The 13,849-nt window shown below is 64.0% G+C and overlaps 2 protein-coding genes across 2 annotated transcripts; one reads left to right on the top strand and one right to left on the bottom strand.

Moving 5' to 3' along the window:
• Positions 1-2,849: 2,849 nt before the first annotated feature.
• Cx3cr1 (C-X3-C motif chemokine receptor 1) lies at positions 2,850-7,505 on the bottom strand. Its single transcript, XM_070017472.1, has 3 exons — positions 7,292-7,505; positions 5,455-7,095; positions 2,850-4,285 (listed from the first exon to the last, which is right to left on the bottom strand). Exon 3 carries the CDS (start codon positions 4,259-4,261, stop codon positions 3,218-3,220), a length of 1,044 nt encoding a protein of 347 aa, XP_069873573.1. The 5' UTR covers positions 4,262-4,285; positions 5,455-7,095; positions 7,292-7,505; the 3' UTR covers positions 2,850-3,217.
• Positions 7,492-13,486, top strand: Slc25a38 (solute carrier family 25 member 38). Its single transcript, XM_070017473.1, has 7 exons — positions 7,492-7,714; positions 9,926-10,050; positions 10,803-10,887; positions 11,022-11,195; positions 11,635-11,809; positions 12,469-12,635; positions 13,016-13,486. Exons 1-7 carry the CDS (start codon positions 7,622-7,624, stop codon positions 13,136-13,138), a joined length of 942 nt encoding a protein of 313 aa, XP_069873574.1. The 5' UTR covers positions 7,492-7,621; the 3' UTR covers positions 13,139-13,486.
• Positions 13,487-13,849: the final 363 nt, after the last annotated feature.

The raw sequence follows: 13,849 nt of genomic DNA on the forward strand, positions 1-13,849 counted from the left end.
GGGTTTGGCCAGACACACAGGACAGACAGACGAGTCTTACTACCCGCTGTTTCTAATAAAACAACAACAAAAACCACCCAGACAGGCAGGAAAGCCGAGGAAGGGAATGACCCAATCCTAGCCGGGCCTGGAGGCTCACACCTGTAATCCCAGCCACCCAGGAGACACAGCCCTGGGCTACATAGCAAAATCCTAATCTCACAACAACCACCACCCACCCCGGGCTGGGAAGATGGCTCTGAAAATCCTTCACTCATTCATCAGAGTTAAACTATGGCGTCCTAACAGATAGCATGGAATTCCTGAAAATCAGAAAAGTTTAAAAAAAAAAACAAAAACAGAGACCTGTAAAGACAAAATCAACAAAAGGAAAAGAATTGTTAAAAGTCATAAGGAAAGAAATACTAAGAGAGCCAGCCTTGAGCAAAAGAAGCTCAGGGACAGTGCCCAGGCCCTGAGTTCAAAACCCAGGACTTGTACACAGACACCTATGGGAAAAAAAATAAAATAAAATAATAAAGAAACCACAGTGAAATCACACTTCTCATCCACACCCAGAATGACTAGATTTGTTTGAAAAAACAAGACGTGTGAGAAAAAGGAAGTTGATCAGGAACCCACACTCAAACTGCGGCTACCATTTTTTTTTTTTTTTTGCCAGTCCTGGGGACTTGAACTCAGGACCTGGATACTGTCTGTCTCTGAGCTTCTTTTTGCTCAAGGCTGGTGCTCTACCACTTGAGCCACAGCGTCACGGGTGGCTTTTTGCCGATTTCCTTGGAGATCAGAGTCTCAGGGACTTTCCTGCGCGGGGCTGGCCTCGAACCGCGATCCTCCGGATCTCAGCCTCCCTGAGCAGCTGGGAGGACAGGCGTGAGGCGGGGTGGCTCAGCTAGAATGGACATAGAATGGGGTCTTTTCTGAGGAGAAGCCATCAAGAGGCTCCAGGCCTGTGTGAGTTTGGGGCAATGGCAGCCAGTGGCAGTCGGGACTACAAATCACCCAGCACCTTGGAGGATGAGGGGCTGACCTCTTCTCCTTTCACTTCCTGATGATCCACGGCCAGCTTGAAATGGAAATTTCCACCTCAAGATGGAGACCGCTGGGGACTGGTGGCTCATCATCCCTACCACCCGGGAGGCTGAGATCCGGAGGATCGCGGTTGGAGGCCCAGCCCTGGGCAGGAAACATCCCAGAGACTTTATTATTTATTTATTTATTTTGCCAGTCCTGGGGCTTGAACTCAGGGCCTGGGCACTGTCCCCGAGCTGCTTTGGGCTCAAGGCTGGCGCTCTACCACTTGAGCCACGGCGCCACTTCCGGCTTTTCTGCTTGCTCATGGGAGGTGAAGAGTCTCACAGACTTTCCTACCTGGAGGCTGGCCTCCAGCTGTTATCCTCCAGATCTCGGCCTCCTGAGGTTGCTGGGATGACAGGCAGGAGTCGCCAGAGACAGCCTCATTCCTGAATCTGCACAGATGCTGGCGTGCATCTGTGCATCGATGGTGCTATCTGTGTGTGTGTGTGTGTGTGTGTGTGTGTTTGGAGTGTGGAATTTCCCTCCACGTGATCCCGCGGGGCTGGGGAGGGGGTGGGGAGGGCCTCACATCCAGGACAGGAGATAAAGCCCAGGGCTGGTAGGGCAGCTCACGCCTGTAGTCCCAGCTCTCGGGGAGACGGAGACGGCAGGATCAGCCTTGCCACACGAAATGCAACGCGGCTGAGTGTGTCCTGACTTCTGTCCCTCCTCTCCCAGGCCCGGGTGGAGAATTCGCTGTGAAAGCAAAAAAACAAAACAACACACTCACAAAAACACCACCAAAAAGCCCATTCTGCAACTCCAAACACCAAAGGGGAAGTCTTGAGGTTTTCTCAGCTTCCCCACCCTGAACCCCAGCCCCTCTCACCAGGGAGATGGAAGTCACCCCCAAACTCACGCTTGCACACAGGGCGCTGGGAAGTGGAGGGGGGTGGGTTCGAACCCAGGGGTCCGTCCTGGTGGGTGGGCGACTCATGCCCATGACTGTGGAGGCTGAGATCCGAAGGATCGAGGTTGGAGGCCAGCCTCCAGGTAGGAAAGTCCGTGAGACTCTTTATCTCCAGCAAAGCAGCCCAAAGCCCTGAAGTGAAGGTGTGGATCAAGGGGTAGAGCACCGTCCAGCCGAGAGTGTGAAAAGCTGAATCAAGAGCTGGAGGTCCTGAGGTCAAACGCTAGTACTGGCACATGTGTTTGCACACACACACACACACACACACACACACGGTTCCTTGGGACCTTCATTTGGTTCCTAGCGGGTCTTTGTGTGTGTGTTGGCCAGGCCTGGGGCTTGAACTCAGGGCCGGGGCGCTGTCCCTGCTCATGGCTGGCGCTCTACCCCTTGAGCCACAGCACCACTTCCAGCTTTTTCTAAGTAGTTTATTGGAGATCAGAGTCTCACGGACTTTCCTGCCAGGGGCTGGCCTCCAATCTCGATCCTCCGGATCTCAGCCTCCCGAGTAGCCGGGATGACAAGCGTATACCTCAGTGCCCTGCAAGCCAAGGGTGAATATTCAACCCGTCTCCCCCCCCCCCCCCCCCCCGTGAGACTCGAGTCGGGTCTCAGATCCCAGGCGCCAATCCTTTACTAGGGGGAGAAGGAAAAGGATCAGCAAATTGTGGTTTGGGCTTTAAGCCATCGATTCGAATCCGGGCCCCAAATGACTCAACCTCCAAAAATAAGTCTTTTCTCCTCAGAGGTGTTGAAGAACAACTCACCAAGACCCATGGATTCCCCCACACTCCCGTGGCCCCCACGGCCTCCCCCAGCCCCACAACAAAAGACAGAAATAGACGCCGAGCGCATGTTCACGTATGTTCATATGTTTTATGCATGCATAGTACATCACATATACAATGCGCGGGGCTGGGAAGGTGGCTCAGTGGTAGAGCGCTTGCCTTGCATGCCTGAGGCCCTGGGTTCGAATCCTCAGCACCACGTAAGCAGAAAAAGCCAGAAGCGGCGTCTCGCCTCCTCGGAGGAGGCTGAAGTCTGGAGGATCGCGGCGCGAGGCTGAGCCAGTCCATGACATTCCACAGGCCTCTTTCCTGGTCCACAAACCAGCGAGGAAACACCAGGCAAGAAGCAGAGCGTAGCTCAGGGTTGGGTGAGCACACTAGGCCCGGAGGCCTAGAGGCCCTGAGTTCGAGATCTGGGACACCGGGGGAGGAGGATGGGGGGTTAGAGCAGGACAGACCTGTTCCCTTCACTCGTGTCCAGGGTGTGCGAGGCCCCAGGCATGCTCTCGGACCTGGGGGATTGGGGTGGATCGGAGCCTGCTAGCCACTTCCTGGCCAGCTGGCGGAGATAGCCACGGAACCTGTCCCCCGCGAAGGTGTAGATAATGGGGTTCAGGCAGCAGTGGCTGAAGGCTAGGGTCTCGGCCAGGGTGAGGGCCAAACGCAGCTCCTGGCGGGCAGTGCAATCGGGGAAGAAGCCAAAGAGCCTGAGCGTGTCCAGGACCAGGAGCACTTGATAAGGAGTCCAGAAGACCAAGAAGGCCACCACCACCAGCAGCACGAGGCGGAGGGCCCGGGTTTTTCGGGGATCGCGGGCCACGCACAGCACCCGCGTGATGCGACACGAGCAGAAGGTAAGTACCAGCGCGGGCAGCGCGAAGCCCAGCAGCGTGGCTTCCACGGCGCGCAGCACGGGCCAGGCCAGCTGCAGGGACGCAGGGTAGACGCCCAAGCACTCGTCCTGGCTGCGGCCTGTGAACATGAACTGGGGGGCGGCGGCCAACAGCGCGGCCCCCCACACCCCCAGACTGCGGGTCACCCCATGGGAGGCCGATCGTCCCCCCAGAGCCGCAGCTGGCCGCACGATGGCCACGTAGCGATCCACGCTGATGAGGGTCACGAAGAAGACCCCCGCGAAGAAGCCCACGAAGAAGAGCGTGGTGACCAGCGCGCATGCGGCGTGGGGCAGGCCTGTGGGGCTGATCACGTAGTGTGTCCACACGGGCAGCGTGGCCACGAAGAGCAGATCGCTCAGGGCCAGGTTGAGCAGGTACACGTCGGTCACGCCGCGTGTCCGTCTGCCAGGCCCACAGCCCACGGCCAGCACCACCAGCGTGTTCCCCACCAGCCCCACGGCGAACACCAGCGAGTACCACACCGGCAGGAAGATGGCCCCCAAGGCCACCACGTCCTCCAGGGAGCAGGCTTCAGCCGATGTGTCGTACTCGAAGTTCTCCAGGTCGTAGGCCGGTTCGGAGGTGGCCATGTTTTAGCTGGTGGGCTGGGAAACCTGGGGTCAGGAGAGGAAGAACCACGGGGTAGGGATGAGGGATCAGGCTCTATCATCGCAGCTACTCGGGAGGCTGAGGTGTGGAGGATCGCGGGTGGAGGCCGGCTGACTCCAAAACAGGGAAGGCCCCATTAAGACTTAGATTTCTCTCTCCCAGGGAAACCAGCAACCCAAAGCAAGCGTGGCTCTGTGGCTCAGGTGGGTCCAATGCCAGCCTTGAGGGAAAAGCAGCCCCAGGACAGCGCCCAGGTCCTGAGTTCAAGCCCCCAGGCCTGGCAAAATGAAAGAGGAAATTCTTGGAGGGCTCAAAAGCTTGGAGGAAGACGGGAAGCTCCTTCTAGATCTCCCAAATGCCACCATCAGCATCACCATTATTATTGTTATTATTATTTTTTGGTCGGTCGTGGGGCTTGAACTCTGGGCCTGGGCGCTGTCCCTCAGCTCTTCAGCTCAAGGCGAGCGCTCTACCACTTGAGCTACAGCGCCACTTCCAGTTTTCTGGTGGTTTATTGGAGATCAGAGTCTCACAGACTTTCCTGCCCAGGCTGGCTTTGAACCATGATCCTCAGATCTCAGCCTCCTGAGTAGCTAGGATGTCAGGCGTGAGCCACCAGCGCCCGGCTCACTATTATTATTATTATTATTATTATTCAGTCCCGGGGCTTGAACTCAAGACCAGGGCGCCTTCCCTGACTTTTTTGGCTCTGCTCAAGGCTGGTGCTCTACCGTGTGGAGCCACTGCTCCAGTTCGTATTCCCTTATCTTCTTCCCTTTTGGCTTGGGGCTTCATGGAAGATAAGCATCTCATGGATGTCCCTGCCTTGGGCTGGGCCTTCAACCGCGATCCTCCGGATCTCAGCCTCCCGAGTGGCTAGGATGACACAGGGTGAGCCACCGATCACCGGCTATAGTACTTCTAATACTCAGTACTTGTAAAACCCTTTTCCATCACCCACCCCTGGAGGAAGAAGAGGCGGAGGCCCGAGCCTGAAGTCTGTTGATTGGCTTTGGGACACACATCTGTGGACCTTCCCCGCTCTTCCCTCCCCTCCCCTCCAGCCTGGGGAGCCTGAGCCCCGCCCCCAAACCACCCACACAGGTGTGTCTGTGTCCACCTGGCACGAAGAGGAAGAGGAGTTGGAGGAGGAGGAAGAAGAGGAGCCACACACCTGTCAGTCTGGGCAGACACAGCTCAGAGTTCACCGTGGAGTGAATTGAATCTCTGTCTCTCCACAGCATCTTTATTCGGCCCATTAGCCAATCACGTCTGGCTTCCTGTGAGGCTTGGGCGGGTGTCTATCTTTAGATACTGCCGGGAGGGCCAGCTCGGTTGCTGCCTGCTGCAGACAGGACTGAGCCCAGGAAGAAAGCCGGGAGGGAGGGCTGGGATTGGATCTCCCAGCCCTGGAGATGGGTGGGAAGCTTGATGGTGTGGCTGAGATGTGTAGCTCCCTCTCTTAATCCAGGCTGGCCATGTCTTGGGCGGCTCAGGCCTGTCACTGCAGCTACTGGGGAGGCTGAGATCTGGAGGATCGTGAGTCAAAGCCAGCCCGAGGCAGGAAGGTCCGAGAGACTCACCTCTCCCACATATATATATATATACATAATTGGTGGTGGGGTTTGAACTCTGGGCCTGGGCGCTGTCCCTCAGCTCTTCAGCTCAAGGCTGGTGCTCGACCACTTGAGCCACAGCGCCACTTCCAGTTTTCAGGTGGCTCCTTGGAGATCGGAGTCTCCTGGACTTTTCCTGCCCAGGCCGGCCTCCATCCATGATCCTCCACCTCTCAGCCTCCTGGGTAGCAGGGATGACAGGCTTGAGCCGCTGGTGTCCAGCTTAGGGCTCTCACCAGGAGTCCGTGAGTGACGGTGACGACCATTCTCCACCGTCACCAGGAGAGGGCGCCCCAGGCCCAGGCCCCTGTCAGTCCCAGCTCTCCCACGGGAGGCCACCTGTAAGCAGGCTGGTGGGGAGCAGCTTCAGCTGAGGCCTGGGGCTGGGGGGGTTGAGTTAGCAAGAGGGGGCAGCCAAAGGGAGGCAGGGGCGGCGGGGCCCCCCAGAGCCGGGTTTATTCTGTATTTGCTTTTCACTTATTACTGATTAGTGTTTATTTCACTCCTTTCCTTATTATGTCTTTGTAGCGATCATTGATTCCCTTTATGAACTCATTTCCTTGCAATGATTATTGTTCATGATGCATATGCTTTACTTCTTTTATTATTTGTGGGTTTTCTTTTTGGTGTTTTCTTGGGTTTGGTCAATCCTGGGGCTTGAACTCGGGGCCTGAGCGCTGTCCCTGGGCTCTGTGTGCTGGGTGCTCTACCCCTTGAGCCACAGCGCCACTTTTGGCTTTTTCTGTGTCTGTGGTGCTGAGGAATCGAACCCAGGGCTTCATGCATGCAAGGCGAGCACTCTACCACGGAGCCACCTGCCCCAGCCCCTTTTCTGGCTTTTTGGAGATGAGTCTTCATGCACTTTCCTGCCCTGGCTGGCTGTGAACCGCGCTCAACCAGATTCACAGCCTTCTGAAGAACTGGGATTACAGGCGGGCGCCTCAGCGCCTGGCCCCACGACACACTAGGGTCTCCATTTCCCATCACTCACTAGCACTTCAGCCGGAGTCCGCTCATCCAGGTGTAGAACGCCAGTATGAATAGGCTTTGAGAGTGCGTGTGTCTTTGTGCTCTTCCTGGGATTTGAACTCGGGGCCTGGGCCAGTCTGTGGTATCGATCTCATCAGAACACGGCAAGGCCGATGTCCTCGGAGCTCCACGGGGCCGGTGCTCCTCTATAAAAGAATGAAATCTTCTTCCTGTGACACAGACAGTTTTTCACCCAAGTGGATTAAAACACAAAGTAAAAATACAAGTAAAGCAATGCAGTTCCGGCTCCGCCCGGCAGGTGGCGCTGACGACGCCTCCCAGGAGCTCCGCTCACCCAGGAGCTCCGCCCACCGGCCCCGCCCCCATCGCCACGCCCACCGGCCTCGCCACGCCCACCGGCCTCACCACGCCCCCTGCTTCGCCACGCCCACCGGCCTTGCCACGCCCACCGGACGCCGCCGCGTTAGCGACCGAGGGAGGCGGGGCCAGGGAATGGGCGGGGCCGCGTGCGTCGTGGAAAGGCGTCCGTGCGCGCGCCACGAGCGGCGGCTGCTCGGGGTTCCGGCGCCGGGCGTGACGTCGCGGGGACTTCCGGCGCGCAGGGGGCGTGTCCGCCTCGGCGTTCCGAGTCCCGCGCGTCGCCGCGCTGCTCGCCGTCCTCTGCGGTCGCCGGGGCCCGCGGCTCGCGCCCTCCGACGCGCCGGGGGCCGCGAGTGCCCGCGGGCCTCCGCGCCCATGATCCACAAGCCGCGCCCGGCCCTGCTGCCGCCGCCGCCGCCGCCGCCGCCGCCGCCCCGGGATGTCGGAGACCCGGTGGGGACGCTCGTGGTGAGGAGCCGCGGGGCGGGACCGGAAGCTGCCGAGCGCGGGGCGGCGGGCGGGGCGGGCCGAGGTCGACGCGGCCGTTGCCTAGCGACGGAGCCCCGCCCCCGCGGCCGGGATGCCGGGAGACCTGAGAGCTCATTGGTTGGGGCGGGGCGGGGCGCCGCGGCGCCGGAAGCGCGTCCTGGACGGCCATTGGTTCACTCTGGGGTGTGTGTGTGTGTGAGACCTGGGCGGGGCCCTCGATGGCGATTGGTCCAAGCCAGGGTGTGTGTCTCGTTTTGAGGGCGGGACCTTGGCAGCCATTGGTTGGAACGGGGGTGTGGCTGTTTGGCGGGCGGGACCTTGGCAGCCATTGGTTGGAGGGGGCGGGACCTTGACCGCCATTGGTTGAGACGGGGGTGTGGCTGGTTTTGCGGGCGTGGCCTTGGCAGCCATTGGTTGGAGCGGGTTGGGCGGGGAGAGGTGTCTGGCGTTTGAGGCGGGCCCTGACCTTTTTAAAAAATTCTAGATGTGGATGGATTTAGCCCTTTTTTTTTTTTTTTTTTTTTTTTTTTGTCGGTCGTGGGGCTTGAACTCTGGGCCTGGGCGCTGTCCCTCAGCTCTTCAGCTCAAGGCAAGCGCTCTACCACTTGAGCTACAGCGCCATTTCCGGTTTTCTGGTGGTTTATTGGAGATAGGAGTCTCACGGTCTCTCCTGCCCGGGCTGGCTTTGAACCGCGATCCTCAGATCTCAGCCTCCTGAGTAGCTAGGATTACAGGCGTGAGCCACCAGCGCCCGGCTCCCTTTTTTTTTTAAGGAGTCGTCTGTGGGACCATTTTGCTAAGTTACGTGCTCCTGGTATATCTCGGAGATCGTGCGTCTTGCTTTCCGATTGTGTTTACCCTTCTCTCTCAGCCCTGAAGGGTGGAGGTTCAAAGCCAGGCTGGGGCAGGAAAGTCCATGAGACTCTGATCTCCAGTGAGCCAGCCCAAATCCTGAAATGGAGCTGTGGCTAGAGTGGTAGAGCTGCTAGGTTGAATGAAAAAGCTCCGGGACAGCTCCTAGGTCCTAAGTTCACGCCCCAATGCCAGCAAAAAACAACTGCATTAGTGTGTGTGTGTGTGTGTGTGTGTGTGTGTGTGTGCGCGCGCGCGCGCGCGCGCGCGCGCGTGCTCAGTTGGCTTTTCTGCTCACCCCTCCACTTTGTAGCTTTTTGGAGGTGCTTCATTGGAGTTGAGTCTTTCTCATTTTTATTCCCAGGCTGGCCTGGAGCCATGATCCTCAGATCTCAGCCTCCCAAGTCTGGAGCCGTGGGCCTGAGCCACGGCACCCAGCGAAATTCCTTATTGGTCAGGGAGTTGTTTGTCATTCATTGTTCCCTGACACAGGGGACGGCTGTCCGAGGGCAGCTGGAGGGGGGCCGGCGGGGCAGGCAGGGGGAGCCCCGAGTGTGTCTGTGGCTGGGAAAGAGAGCTACTGACTGGGGTTTTGTTGAGGACTGGTTGGGTTTGAGTTGCCTGGGGGCCTGTGGAGGGGGGGGAGGAGGAGGAGGAGGAGGAGGGTGGGGCCCAGGGCTGTGGCCTGGGGTGATAAGGGCTCTGGGCGCTGGAAACGGCAGATTGGAGGAGCGGCCGGGGGGAGCGGCCGGGCCAGGGTGGCGGCGTCCGCGCCGGAGGCCCGGCAGACGGCACTGGGCGGCCCCACGGAGGAGGTGCCCGGGGATGGCGCGGGCCGGGGCCACCCCCGCGTCCCGGGCCCAGCTGCCCGCCCTGCCCGCCGAGGAGGGAGGCCGTGCCCCGGAGGACGCGGGGCCCTCTCCGGTGAGGCGGGGCGCGACTCCCGGGGGCTGGCTAACGGTCCTGCGTGCGGGTTCATCGGGGATCGGAGTCCCACCGCCCTGGCTGCCCAGGCTGGCCGGGAGCCCCGCTCCTCCCGAGCTTCCAGGGCTTTGGGTTCTTTGGGTTCGCTCCCATCGGTACTCAGCGCCCGCGGGAGGCGGGGCTGCGGGGCGGACAGCTCCCGTTTCCGTAAATGCACGCATGCAAATGATCCGTAGATCCTTGGCTTCCAATTAGCATAGGTCCAATTAGCATACGTCCCTTCCCAGCCTTGACGTATGCAAATGAGCGCTGTCTTCTCTTGGCCCCGGCAGACCGTGCAGCCGGCGGGGCGGGCGGCCTTCGGCGGGGCGGCGCCCCGGGAGCGGCGGCGCTGACCCCTGTCCCACCCCGCAGCTGCACCCCACGATCAAGGCCTTCCTGTGCGGCTCCGTCAGCGGCACCTGCTCCGCGCTGCTCCTGCAGCCGCTGGACCTGCTGAAGACGCGACTGCAGACGCCGCCGCAGCTGGCCCACCCCGGGTAGGCCCCGCCCACCCCGGCCGGCCCCGCCCACCCCGGCAAGCCCCGCCCCTGGAAACCAGGGCCCGGCCGGCCCCGCCCCCGGAAACCAGGGCCCGCCCACCCCGGCCGGCCCCGCCCACCCCGCCCGGCCCCGCCCCCGGAAACCAGGCCCCGCCCACCCCGGCTGGCCCCGCCCCCGGAAACCAGGGCCCGCCCACCCCGGCCGGCCCCGCCCCCGGAAGCCCTGTCCAATACCTGTTTTAGGATTTACTTTACGTATATAAGTTCATAATGAATATGTACTGAACGCTCATGTCTGCTAGGTGTATTATGTGTTCACATGCACTAGCGTTTATTCCACACGTACCGTGTGGAGTACACGTCCTGTACGCGAGAACACGACATATAGACCTGCGCATAAATACGTGTTACACGTGTTGCCTGGTACACAGTACGTGTTATTCGTCCTATGCGTACGATCTGGCCACCTGGGTGGCCACATAGGATCAACCACGTACATCTTCTGTTGCATATATCTTAACATAGTCCATGTCAGTTAACCCATGCGGGCAGTTGACGCAGTTGCGCCTTTGAAATTACACGACTATGTAATTTACGATTAGAGTCATCCATCTTACACACCTATGGAGTCTCACGGGCTGGCCGTGCAGGGCGATCCTCCGCGCGGGCGGGCGGGGGGGGGGGCGCGGGGTTCTGCTGGGGACTGGGCCCGCGCCGCCCTGACGGCCCGCCGCCGCGTCCGCCCGCAGGTGCCGGCGCGCGGGGATGCTGGCCGTGTGCGTGGACGTGGTGCGTGCTGAGCGCCTGCGCGGCCTGTGGAGAGGCCTGGCCCCGGTGAGCCGCCGCCCGCCTGCTCCCTCTCCCCCGCCTCCTGCTGCCCGCTCCTCTCTGGGCTGGCGGGCGGTCCTCTGCCTGGCCCCGGCCCTGGCCCGGCCTCACCCGCGCGGTGACCCCCGGTGTCTCCCCAGTCGGTGCTGCGGTGCGTGCCCGGCGTGGGCATCTACTTCTGTGCCCTGCACTCCCTGGAGCGGCGGCTGCGCGGCCCGCCCTCCCCGCTGCAGGCGCTGCTGCTGGGCGCCAGCGCGCGCTCCCTGGCCGGCCTGTGCACCCTGCCGGTCACCGTGGTCAAGACGCGCTTCGAGGTGAGCCGGGGCCAGGGAGCGCGGGGCGGGGCCTGGGGCCGGGGGGCGGGGCCGGGGAGCGCGGGGCGGGGCCTGGGGAGGGCGGGGCGGGGCCTGGGGAGGGCGGTGCCGGGGAACGCGGGGCGGGGCCTGGGGAGGGCGGGGCGGGGCCTGGGGACGGGGGGCAGGGCCGGGGAACGCGGGGCGGGGCGGGGGAGGGCGGGGCGGGGCTGGGGAGCGCAGGGCGGGGCCTCGGGACGGGGGCCAGGGAGCGCGGGGCGGGGCCAGGGAGCGCGGGGCGGGGCATGGGGGCGGGGCGGGGGACCGTGGGGGCGGGGCCTGGGGATGGGGCGGGGCCGGAGGAGCTGGGGGCGGGGCCGGGAGGGGATCGGCCGCCCTGACTGGCTCTGGGCCCCCCTTACCCCCGCCCCTCCCCGGCTCCCCCCGCCCCTCCCCGCAGAGCGGCCAGTTCGGCTACCGCAGCGTGCCCGCCGCCCTGAGGAGCATCCACCGCGCCGAGGGCGGCCGCGGCCTCTTCCGCGGCCTCACGGCCACGCTGCTGCGCGACGCGCCCTTCTCCGGCATCTACCTGATGTTTTACCGCCAGACCCGGGGCCTGGTGCTGCGCGGGACAGGTGCGGGCCAGGGCGGGGCGGGGGCGGGCCGGGGCGGGGGTGGGCCAGGGCGGGGCAGGTGCAGGCCAGGGCGGGGCAGGTGCAGGCCAGGGCGGGGCAGGTGCAGGCCAGGGCGGGGCAGGTGCAGGCCAGGGCGGGACAGTGAGGGCCGGGGCGGGGCGGGTGCGGGCCAGGGCAGGGCGGGGCAGGCCAGGGCGGGGCGGGGCGGGTGCGGGCCAGGGCGGGGCGGGGCGGGTGCGGGCCGGGGCGGGCCAGGTGCAGGCCAGGGCGGGGCGGGGCGGGTGCGGGCCGGGGCGGGGCGGGGCGGGCCAGGGCGGGGCAGGTGCGGGCCGGGGCTGGACAGGTGCAGGCCAGGGCTGGACAGGTGCGGGCCAGGGCGGGGCAGGTGCGGGCCGGGGCTGGACAGGTGCAGGCCAGGGCTGGACAGGTGCGGGCCAGGGCGGGGCAGGTGCGGGCCGGGGCTGGACAGGTGCGGGCCAGGGCTGGACAGGTGCGGGCCAGGGCGGGGCAGGTGCAGGCCGGGGCGGGGCAGGTGCGGGCCGGGGCGGGGCAGGTGCGGGCCAGTCCTCCACCAGCGATCCCCGGGACTCAGTCTGTCCGTCTGTCCGCCTGTCCCCCTCTCCCTCTGTCCGTCCGCCCGTCCGCGGGTCCCCGCGCAGGGCGGCGGGATGCGGCGCCGGCGCCCGCGGTGAACTTCGGCTGCGGGCTGGTGGCGGGCGCGCTGGCGTCGCTGGCCACGCAGCCGGCCGACGTGGTGAAGACGCACGTGCAGCTGCGGCCCGGCCGGCCCCAGGGGGTGCGCCAGGCGGCCGCGCTCATCCTCAAGGTGAGGCGGGGGCTCCCGGGGCGGGGGTGCGGGGGGGGGGCTCCCGGGGCGGGGGTGCGGGGGGGGGCTCCCGGGGCGGGGGTGCGGGGGGGGGCTCCCGGGGCGGGGGTGCGGGGGGGGGGCTCCCGGGGCGGGGGTGCGGGGGGGGGGGCCCGGGGCGGGGGTGCGGGGGGGGGCTCCCGGGGCGGGGGTGCGGGGGGGGGCTCCCGGGGCGGGGGTGCGGGGGGGGGCTCCCGGGGCGGGGGTGCGGGGGGGGGGCTCCCGGGGCGGGGGTGCGGGGGGGGGGCTCCCGGGGCGGGGGTGCCCGGGGGGGTGAGGTCCCCGCCTCTCCTGCCCCGGGCCGGCCTCCACCCCCGGCCCCGTCCCGTCCCGTCCCGCAGGCGCACGGGCTGCGCGGCTTCTTCCACGGCGCGGTGCCCCGCGTGCTGCGCAGGACGCTGATGGCCGCGCTGGCCTGGGCCGTGTACGAGGAGCTGATGGGCCGGGTGGGCCTCTCGTCCTGACCGCACGGGCCCCCAAGCTCTCACCGGAACCTTCCATCCCCGGACGGAGGGGCAGCCGCGCCGGCCGGCCCCGCGCAGGCCCCGGGCCTCCCCCGGGAGACCCCCGGCCAGGAGCCTCCCGAGGCTTCCCTGGGCCGCGGGGGACGCAGGACGACGCAGGGGCCGGCCCCCTCCCTCCCTCGCCCCGCAGCCAAAGAATCATGAGCGTTTTGCCGTTAGCCGTCCTCATCCCCGTCGTTCTTGCCCGGGCCGGGCCGGGCCTCTCCTCGCGGGGAGCCCCCTCGGGTATTTCTGGCATTTTCTTTCGTGTTTTTCCTCCCAATGAATAAAGCAGTGTTCATCACGAAAGCTGTGCTGCGAAGCTCAATGGCGATCCCCCCCCTCCCCCTCCACGCGGGAAGAAGGACACGGACGTTTGCACCATCCAGGCGATTTGATGTCAAATACTCCCCACAGTCTTTAGTTTATGTCTTGCCTGTTGTGGGGCCCGAACCCTGGGCCTAGGCGCTGTCCCTCAGCTCTTCAGCTCCAGGCTGGTGCTCTACCACTTGAGCCACAGCGCCACTTCTGGCTTTTTCTGTGTACATGTTGCTGAGGAATCGAACGCAGGGCCTCATGCGTGGGGGAGCGCTCTACCACCGAGCCACCTTCCCAGCCCCAGCCAACAGTCTCGTGTTGGGTGTTGGGGCTAAGGGCTTGAACCCAGACCCC

The sequence above is a fragment of the Dipodomys merriami genome, unplaced genomic scaffold (assembly GCF_024711535.1).
Source record: "Dipodomys merriami isolate MVZ:Mamm:240054 unplaced genomic scaffold, mDipMer1.0.p SCAF_125, whole genome shotgun sequence".
Taxonomy (NCBI): domain Eukaryota; kingdom Metazoa; phylum Chordata; class Mammalia; order Rodentia; family Heteromyidae; genus Dipodomys; species Dipodomys merriami.